The sequence below is a fragment of the Anguilla rostrata genome, chromosome 6 (genome assembly GCF_018555375.3).
Source record: "Anguilla rostrata isolate EN2019 chromosome 6, ASM1855537v3, whole genome shotgun sequence".
Taxonomy (NCBI): domain Eukaryota; kingdom Metazoa; phylum Chordata; class Actinopteri; order Anguilliformes; family Anguillidae; genus Anguilla; species Anguilla rostrata.
The window spans coordinates 942,700-952,849 of record NC_057938.1 but is presented as its reverse complement, the minus strand read 5'-3'; the positions used below and the strand labels follow the sequence as shown (position 1 = coordinate 952,849).

General features: G+C 50.8%; 1 protein-coding gene across 1 annotated transcript; it reads right to left on the bottom strand.

Annotated features, from left to right (window-relative positions):
• Nucleotides 1-314: 314 nt before the first annotated feature.
• Nucleotides 315-9,345, bottom strand: LOC135257809 (serine/arginine-rich splicing factor 11-like). The gene is made up of 13 exons (XM_064340958.1): nt 9,016-9,345; nt 8,015-8,148; nt 4,690-4,799; nt 4,076-4,168; nt 3,813-3,862; nt 3,280-3,413; nt 2,646-2,733; nt 2,338-2,439; nt 2,160-2,249; nt 2,007-2,078; nt 1,595-1,760; nt 1,386-1,439; nt 315-1,002 (listed from the first exon to the last, which is right to left on the bottom strand). Exons 1-13 carry the CDS (start codon nt 9,135-9,137, stop codon nt 808-810), a joined length of 1,410 nt encoding a protein of 469 aa, XP_064197028.1. The 5' UTR covers nt 9,138-9,345; the 3' UTR covers nt 315-807.
• Between the last annotated feature and the right edge of the window lie 805 nt (nt 9,346-10,150).

Below are 10,150 nucleotides of genomic sequence, written 5' to 3'. Positions count from 1 at the left end.
GTGTCAGTCTGAAATGCGCTGTTCTTTGTATGTTAGCTTGGGGAAGGGTGGCAGGCTTTATAAAGCTGTGCCAGATGCTCTCTTTTAAACAGCACACACCTGCAGCAGATCTCCGTCTCTCTCTCTCTCTCTCCCTCTCCGTCTCTCTCTCTCCGAGTTAAACTGCAGGCAAAGCGCACGCGCACACACACACACACACACACACACACAGCAAGAACTTCCAACAGCACACAAGCTAAAGCACAATCACAAGCCACACCCCTCCTCCCCAGACCAGACTAACACGCCCCACAGAACTGCACTCTGAGGCCCAGTGTGTTAAGAACCTCGCCGTCACGTCCTAACCTTTATTTCACTTTGTTCATTTACAAATACGAGAGTGAAGAAAGAAAGGGAGGGGAGCTGGAATCTCACAGGCGTACAGCGCACAGGTCTCTCCCGAAATGGGGGGGGAGGAGGGCTGCGGCCGGGCCGAGGGGGCCGGGGGATGGGCGGGGCTGTGGCCGGGCCGGGGGGGGGAGGGTTGGGGCGGGGTTAGCTTGCTGGGCTCCGGGGTTAAGACGGGAGGCTCAGCCCACAGGCTCTCCGCCTGCTGCTGGGGAACCAACAGGCCAACAGTCCTGCTGCTCATTTAAAAAACAAAAACAACAAAAATCTAAAGGAAAAACCCATATAAAAGCTGGAGGACTGGGCGTGGACAATCCCCAGGACACACCCACAGAGGGGCAGGGCCGGGCAGGGGACACGCCTCCCCCAGGAGGGAGAGTGCGAGGGTCAGCCGAGAGGCACACCCCCAGGGACTTGGGGTCAGTCGCTCATGTCCATGTCTTCCTCGTGGTGGTCATCGCCATTGACCTTCGACCCCTTCACATTCTCACCGGAGCCCTTCTCAGCGGGAGGGGGAGGGGGCGGGGGTGAGGGGGCGGAGTCCGAGTCTCTCTTCTCCTCCCTCTCCTTCTCGCTGTCGTAGCCCTGCTCCTCCTCATCATAGTCTCTAGTCACCTGCACAAGGAACACACAAACACAGCACACACACACGTGCACGCACGCACACACACACGCACACACACACGGAATATTGGCAAGGGGATTCTGAAAATATTACCACACATCACCATGTTTCTGCCCACCTGTGTTTTGGGTCAATTCCATTTCCGTTAAGGAAATTAATCAAAATCAATTTGCGGGCAAAAATATTCCCATCATGCTCTATGGGAATTCAAGTGCCAATTTAATTAGTGAAATGACGGACTGAAATAAAACGAACCCCAAACCTGCTGTTCACAGTGCACTGTTTTCAGGGAGTAAGACTGCATTAGGGTGCAATAGGACTGCAGAGGGACACTGTGATGAAGGAGGTGGAAGAGGGGGCGGGGCTTGCATACCTGATTGACTTCGGCTTTGTGTGTCTCAGCCTGCAGCTGGCTGGATTTTGAGCGCTGTTGGGGGGGGGGAGAATCACACGTTTTTAAACGTCAGTTTATGACCTGCTTTAAGTATGACTGACTGTAATCATCGCTCAATGCACAGGAAACTCTCCCCCGTCACGTACACAAAGCCCAAATTTCAGCTTCCACCCTGAAACGACACGCACCTTTTCGCTCTTCTCGTCAGACTTCCTCTCCCTCTCCCTTTCCCTCTCTCTCTCCCTGTCCTTGTCTTTGTTCTTCTTCTTGCTGGTGGGGTGTTCTCGCTCCTCCTCTCTGTTGCGCTCACGGTCCTTCTCCCTCTCTCTCTCCTTCTTTTTCTCCTTTTTGTGCCTGGAACAGACAGGGCCCAAAGGTCAGGGATCACCTGCAGCGCACAGTGTGTTTTGCCGACAGAACTAAAGCGTGGGCATGCCTTCCCCACACTGGCCTTCCAATGTTAGAAACCTGCATGTTTCTGTCCAATGGCATTTGCACTGAGCCTTCAGTGTTAGCATGGCCACCTGATTGGAACACACAAAACCTGTGATGCTTGGCCACGCCCACCCGCCCGCTGCTTGGCCACGCCCCTAGACTCACCTCCTCGGGGACGGCGACCTGGACGGCTTCCTCCTGGGAGACCTGCTGGCAGTGCGACTCCTCCTGCGCCTCCTGCAGGAGACAAGCATTCATAACACCACAACGTGCAACAGACATGCATCAATAAACGTGTGTGTGTGTTTGCGTGTGTACCTGCTTATGCTACGTGACCTGCGGGTGGCGCTGTAGCTCTTGGGCGGAGTTCTGGAACGCTTCTTTTCTTTTTCCTCCTTCTTTCTGTCCCTGCGGAGGAGGAAGAGGAGGGTGAGGATGAAGCTGTGCCCTCCAGCTCCCAGCGGCTCGGACTCACTGACCTGCGTGGCAGACTCACCTGGACTTGCTGTCTGACCCTCGACCCCTCTCTTTGGAGCGGGACCGCCTCCTGCGGGGGCTCTTCGACCGTCGTCTGGACCGCGAGCGTGAACGCGAGCGCCTGCACAGCAAGATAAACGCCGTTAAACCAGCGTGCCCACTGGGCGTCTCCCTCCAACTCACGTCTGTGTGAGCCGTATGAGCCACGACAGGGTGAGCAGAGACACGCTTCAGCGGAAAGCACAGGCCAGCCTGCGTTCTCCCAGATCCACAGCACAGGCCAGCCTGCGTTCTCCCAGATCCACAGCACAGGCCGGAAGACTGTACCTGTGTCTGGAGCGAGACCGGGACCGTCGGCGGCGGGACCGCGACCGTGAGCGCGAGCGTGATCGCTTCCTCTTAGAGTCTTTCTTATCTGCAGCAGCAACAGGAAAATAAGCACATTCAACACAGGCCTACAGCACAGGGAAAACCTACAGAGTAGAGAGCGAGGGGCACAGACAAGCACAGTCAGAGTGCACAGGCGAGCACAGTTATAGTGCACAGGGGAGCAAGTTAGAGAGTGCACAGGGGAGCACAGTTAGAGAGAGTGCACAGGGGAGCATAGTTAGAAAGTGCACGGGAGCACAGAAAGTGCACAGAGGAGCGCACAGTTCAGAGTCCACTATGGGGGTCCGCCTTAGAGATGCACAGGGGAGCACAGAGTGCACAGGGGAGCAGAGTTAGAGAGTGCACGGGGGAGCAGAGTTAGAGAGTGCACAGGGGAGCAGGGTTAGAGAGTGCACAGGGGAGCAAGTTAGAGTGCACAGGGGAGCAGAGTTAGAGAGTGCACAGGGGAGCACAGAGTGCACAGGGGAGCAGAGTTAGAGAGTGCACAGGGGAGCAGAGTTAGAGAGCGCACAGGGGAGCAGAGTTAGAGAGCGCACAGGGGAGCAGTTAGAGTGCACGGGTGAAGACTCACTCCCAGGCTCAATGGCAGCAGAGATGAGGGACTGGGCCTCTCTCACACGCTTCATGGCCTCCTCGATCTCCTTATTGGAGGCGTCCGCCTTCAACCCAGGATTGAGGTTCAGGCCTGAGGTCACATGATTCAACCTGCGCAGTGTTCAGAACACACGCAGGGACACAGTCACTCTACAGCTGTAACAGCCACACACACACACACACAGCGCTAAGCAGTGATAACACAGCCCCACATATATATATATACACACACACACACACACACACACACACACACACAGCGCTAAGCAGTGATAACACAGCCCCACATATATACACACACACACACACAGCGCTAAGCACAGTTTTAACACACACACACACAACCCACAAGCAGGTACCGCCCAATAACAACACACAGCGCTAAGCCAGTTAACAACACACACACACACACACACACACCGCTAAGCAGTGATAACACAGCACCCCCCCCACACACACACACACACACACAGAGCTAAGGCTGTACTGATGTTTTGCAGTTTTACTCACTTTGGGTCCACAGAGGTCATGAACTTCAAGAGCTGGTCAGCAGCCAGAGACTGAGAGGGGAGGGAGTTTAATCAGAGGAGGATGCACACTGTCCAATCACAGCTCATCGAGTCTCATCAACTCACAGCTCACCCACAGTCTCATCCAATCACAGCCTTAGACAATCACAGCTCAGCCATGGTCTCATCCAATCACAGCTCAGCAATGGTCTCATCCAATCACAGCCCACCCACATGGAGAGAGGAACAGGTAGTTTCACACACCTGAGAGTTCATGTTGGATCCCGGCATACCCAAAGCTGCAAGAGCAGGATCCAGATTGGGCCCCCCCAGAGCAGCTAGTGGCATGCCCCCCATCTGCAGAACCAATCAGTCAACACCTTACTGTAGAGTGGTGACTCGGGCCAATCAGAGAACATCTCAAAGCAGACTTGGGCCAATCAGAATTAATCTCCCTTTAAAACAGGCTGTAGCGGTATACGCTACAATCATTTTGGAACCCGCCTTCAGGCAACTGCTGTGTGAACATTGACGGGCGGCAGTCAGGAGCTGGTTTTATATATATATATATACATATACACACACAGCTGTATGTAATGTAAAATAACACAATGTAAAAAAAAAAGTTATGCAAACTCTGCTAAATGGCAATTTAATGTGCAGACTGCGACAGTTTGGAATATTAACAGTGCGTGTGTGTGTACGATGTGTGTGTGGTGTGTATATGTATGTGTGAGTGAGTGTGTGTATGTGTATGTATAGGTATGTGTGTGTGTGTGTGTATGTATGTGTGTGCATGCATGTGTGTGTATGTGTGCTTACGTGTGCGTGTGAGAGCGTGCGTGCGTGCGTGCACGTGTGTGTGTGTGTGTACGTACCGAGGCCAGAGGGTTAGGCGTGGGCAGCAGGCCCCCGCCCGGCAGTAGGCCAGCGACGGCGTTGGCGGGGGCGAGGAGAGAGAGCGCCTTGGCCTCGTCGGGGATGACGCCTGTGGACAAAGCAGAGAGCAGCGTGAGGCCAGCGCCGCTAACACACACCGCTAACACACACCGCTCCCCTCATCGCTGCTCCTCAACCCTACACACACTCAAATACGTCAGCACTACTGACAACACTGCTCCCTGCCCTTCCACGTCTGAGAAATGAGCAACGGTGGTCCCTCTCTACTCAGAAAACACAGAGAGAAATCCACAGAGAGAGAAAGGAACAGAAACAATATAACGGTCACAATTAACACCACTGTGGGGAACACTGCCAAGGTTGCATCACCTGTCCTTGTTTTTTAAGTCATGAGCCGAAGTGCTAGCTAGCACTGCAGGCTCTCCGGGGCCCACGCCACTCTCATTAGCTGTGTTACGAGCGAGCGAGTCGCGGCGGCCGCTCGGCTGAAGCACACGGAGAGAGCGAGATACACAAACACAAGAGTTCATGATTGGCGGGGGTCAACAGCAAGAGACACTTTCACTATGAACTGCTTAACTTACCAAGAAGCACGCACACACGCACGCGCGCGCACACACATACACACACACGCACGCACACACTCTTTCTTTGTCTCTGTCCCACTGCCAAACTCACACTTGTTCACACGCGTGCTCAAACATGCGCTCTCGCTCACTCACAGCACATATAAATGAAAAGCAATGCTCTCTCAGGGCTTTTGCTGGTGTGGCCATTCACCCACAGGGGGTCCTCCTTACCTGACACCTGACAGGGGAGGCCAGGCCTCCGCTCCCATCTCTTTTAGAGAACTACAAATCCCAGAACACTTTGAGCCAGGCCACTTTCACACATACTTTGTTTGCTGGAGTCTGAACGCCAAGTGTGTTTGTCACGGACGCCCCCCACCAATTCGGCCTGAAAAATGGCGGTGATGTTGCCGACGTTTTCACAACTATCCGGACAGACCCGCTAGCGCCCCCTGCAGGTCCGTCACACGGCCGGGTATTACAGCACATCACTGCAGACGGCCGCCCTCCTCAGGCCCCACTTCATACAAACTGGCGCACACTCGAGTTTGAGCTACAGCTTTTACATCGATCAAATCCTGAATTTAGAGGACCAATGAACTCGGGTTCGGGGGGGAAAAAAATCATCCCCCAAACAAAGAGCATGTGAAAGCCACCTTACAGTCCAGCAAAAGCCCTGCCCTACAGCAGATAAGAGAGAGAGAGAGAGAGAGACTGCGGAGGGCGCCCCATCTTCACAGGACGTCCCGCGGAGAGGCGCACACACTCCCCCGCCACAGTGCGCCGCCAGTCCTTACACAGACACACAGACAGGTAAAAAACCCCACGCTGGAGAAACAGGATTAGCTGCAGGAGGCTAAAGGGCTGGCTGGCATGTCCAGCTGTGGGGGGGGCTGGCTATTACAGGCCGGGCTGAACCAGGAAAAAGAAGAACTGGAAAACACAACAACAAAAAAAAGGGAAAACCAGCGTTAAAAGGGCAGTGGGGGCCCTCCTCTCCCCTCTCAGGTGGAGCAGGGTCAATAAAGGCATTTCACTCAGTACAGAAGTGCCACACCTGCTAGCCTAGCTTGTGTGTGCGTGTGTGTGTGTGTGTGTGTGTGCGCGTGTGCGTACACACGGTATCATTTCTCCTATTTACTCAGAAAATAGTGATTTTCGGACCCAAGCTGCATTGGGGGTTTTTATTACAGCACTGGACTTCATTGCTGAACCAGCTGCTGGAGAGGAAGAGCCCTGGATGTGACAAACCCAAACTCCCTCTCAGGCCGAGGCACCTGGGGTCTGAAAATCAGTACTTCCCGTTAATAAGACCAAATCACTGACATATGGGCCTTAGCACTTTCACTTAACACCTGCATTCTGATCTTCTAGCTCTTTTGCTTAACACCTGCATTCTGATCTTCTACCTCTTTCACTTAACACCTGCATTCTGATCTTCTAGCTCTTTCATGCTGCACATGAAACCATCGTAATCACACCAAACTTCTAGCTACACTTTCACTGACAGTTACAGCTTTACTCTGTGAACTAGAACTAGTTCATGGTATACACTTACAGTAGTGCTGCTTTAGATAAAAGTGTCAGCCAATTAAAATACAATGTCATAAGTAGGGCCATGTCAGCCAATGAAGTAAATGCATCAGGAGCCTTAGGTCCAAGGTGGGCGTGGCTAAAACATGAGAGTCACTCAGTGGAAAAGAGAACTAAAGTTCAGTCCTGTACAGAACCCTCCTCCCAGTTCTACATGTGCATCTTAGCGTGGACTGTGTTCGCTGTGAAGCCCAAACCGCACGTTCTGCCTGAAAACAGACGGGTAAGCCAGTCCTTTCACATGTACTCTCCCACCACGAGTGCATTAAAACATCTGAAAACACAGCAAACAAGACACAGTCGCAGAGAATTACAGTCGACGTCAGCATTCCCGCTTTGGAAAAACAAACCCCACTTTACACTACAAAACTTTTAAAACTATCACCTGCTAAGTTTTGCCATTTCCATTTCAAAAGCCCATCAGGGGCGGAGAGAGAGAGAGAGGGAGAGAAAGAGAGACAAGAGAACACCAGGGGGACAGAGAGGCTTGAACGCTCGCTGGTCTCTTTTGTAATTGCCTACAGTCCGCCCTGCAGGCGAGGGGACCCTTTTCAGGCACCACGGCTCTGCTTATGCCTTCTCCACTACAAAAATCACACACACAGATAACAGAGAAGTTTAATAGAGCGTCACCTGATCGGGGAGAAAAGCAAGGTTAGTTACACAGGACATCCACCCCTCCCTTTCTCCCTCCCTCCCTCCCTCCGTCCCGCTCGCTCACTCACTCAAGGACGTCGCCGTCAATTCCTCGCTCGCTCTCTCTCTCTCCAAACGGCCCAGACTTCCAGCAGCCCTTGTGACATAGGTAAAGGCGTACAGGGTGGAGGGGGGCAGGCCTTTTAGCAGGCCTGCCGGTAAATGCGTCCCCTGTCACTGCAGAGGACACAGGCTTTACCCCACTACAGAGATCTTTACCCCAGCCTCATCTCCCAGTTACACCAGAGGAGGAAGGACACAACCAAAAGGATTCTCTCAGAAAACTAAATTTGCCAGCAGTACACCAAGGGACTGTTTCAAGGTCACTTATAAACTGTTCTTATGTGTCATTGTGTTTATCAAATGGGGTGGAGGGAGGGGGGGCATGGGCGGCAGCACAAAAAAAAACTGAAATTCAAACACACTTCAAGTTAAAAGCACCAACCTTCAGCAAAAGGGACGACTATGAGGGCTCTGTCCACGAAGACTGTGTTGGTAAGATGCTGGGACACGCCGACCGAGTCAGATTCAAGGAACTTTACAAAACACACACGTGAGGTCACGGGCAAGGGAGAGTCACTGAAAGAAAACACAGATTGGTTGCGCAAGAAACAAAAAAAAATACAAGGCTTTCTACCCAAATGCCAAAGAAGCACGGACAGCAACTGACAACATGACTTTCATTATAAGCACAGATAAGTGCTGCTCCAAACACACGTTTCCCACACCAAGCCAGAAGTTCAGTCTTACGGGAAATGTCAAAACCGTTCCCGTTTCAAATTGATTTATCTGACCGGATGTCAACGAGATTTTATCTTTTCGCGATACCTAATCGGAATAATCAGATCTGCTGTTGCTATAGTTACCACTCAGCGCCAATGCCTGTCCCCCTCACTCACGGATACAATCCCCGCTATTTACGACTACGTCCTGTTGTTACAGTAACATTAGCGACCTGACGAATGGTTAATTTTAATATACAATCCATCATACTCTGGCGAACTCGTTAAAGCGCACCGCCAGCTAAGAAGTAACTTAAGCTGACGTTAGTTAGCTAGTGAACTTTGCAATACCATCATTACGCTACGGAATTACTGCAGCTGGTTATACACGTTTTATTCTATATTAATAAACAAACGGGACTGACTGGCTAGCTACGTAGCTGGCTAATGTTACCTTGTTAACAGCTAGTGGACGAAACGACTTGTAGCCGACATCTGGTAGCGTTAGCACTAGGCGACGTGCAGACGGCTTGGTCGCCGTGCGGCAGCAGCGCAAACGGGGCCTAAACAACGTTAACGTAACCAAGGCGGTTTAAATCTGTTTAGACTAGGCCTCACTCGTTCGCTCGGTGGCTAAGAACAGCTCATTCAGATAGACCGGCCTGTTGATATTATACGCCAATTTAAATTAATCACGTTTTTACGAGTTTTACCCGCTACTTACTCAGGCGGAAATAATCGGAGTTCCTCAATTTTGCCAAGAAAGCCGAACAGCGTTCTCATCTGTTCGGATGTGGTGCTGGGAGAGACGTTTGTCACTTGAATTACGTTCGTAGTGCAGTTCATTTTGCACTTTCTCTTAAACACACTCGAAATAAAATAAGGATAAAACAGGCGCCGTTACGGTTCACTTGGACTGGACAGGGTTATGTGGAGGGTATCCAAAAGCTTTCGATATTGAAAGCTGAAACCAAACTCACAAACGCGATCTGCCGCTTTGAAACCACAACAGCACGGCGTCGTCGCGCATGCGAATCCGCCGGTGCACATGCGCAGTGAAGAAGCGCTGCGGTGTGAAGAGGTCTGACGTCATTGCTGCTGTCCATAGACTAGGTACACGCCCACAACCACCCCAAAGCGCTCCGCCCGGAGGTGAAGTCATTCGCGAACTGATTCCGTTATTCTTGATGAGTGCTTGAATAAAACATACAACTTTGAAATATGTATTAAATCCATGAAAAAAACGCTTTGCAAATACACTTATTTTTCAAAACGTTAATCAGCTTGTTTTGACAGACCTTTAACAACAAAGGCAGCGCCTTGGTCTGCTTCCAGTTGAATATAGAGTATTTCGCTGAAAATGAACACGAAAGAATCGGAAAATTCTCCCCTCTCTGATCATCAACTGATCGTGGGCAACGCTGGAAAATTCTTGCTCCACACTCTATCCAACTTATTCAACAGACCAAACTTAAGAAAACATTGATTCTTCTATTATTTAGACACACTGTGCACATGTGTTGCCATAGCACTTTGAAGCACTCAATGAAGGTAATTAAGGTACAGAAAATTAACTAACTGGTGCACACACAGATATGACAAAAGTATTTTAACAATCAAATAACATTTTTATTACTTGTCACATTATTCCTAAACATATTGTGCAAAATCACACGTCCAAAGCCTAAAACGGCTCTATCACCCTGCTGTACCGCGTTTTGCTTTAGATTTTCATTCCTGTGTCCATTAAAATAGTATTTTTTTGCACAAAAATTAGCTTTTGAGTCCAGTAAGTCTGCAGAAGCGTAGGATAAATTCACTATGTCAATGTTCTAAATGTGTTTCAATTTAAAATTATT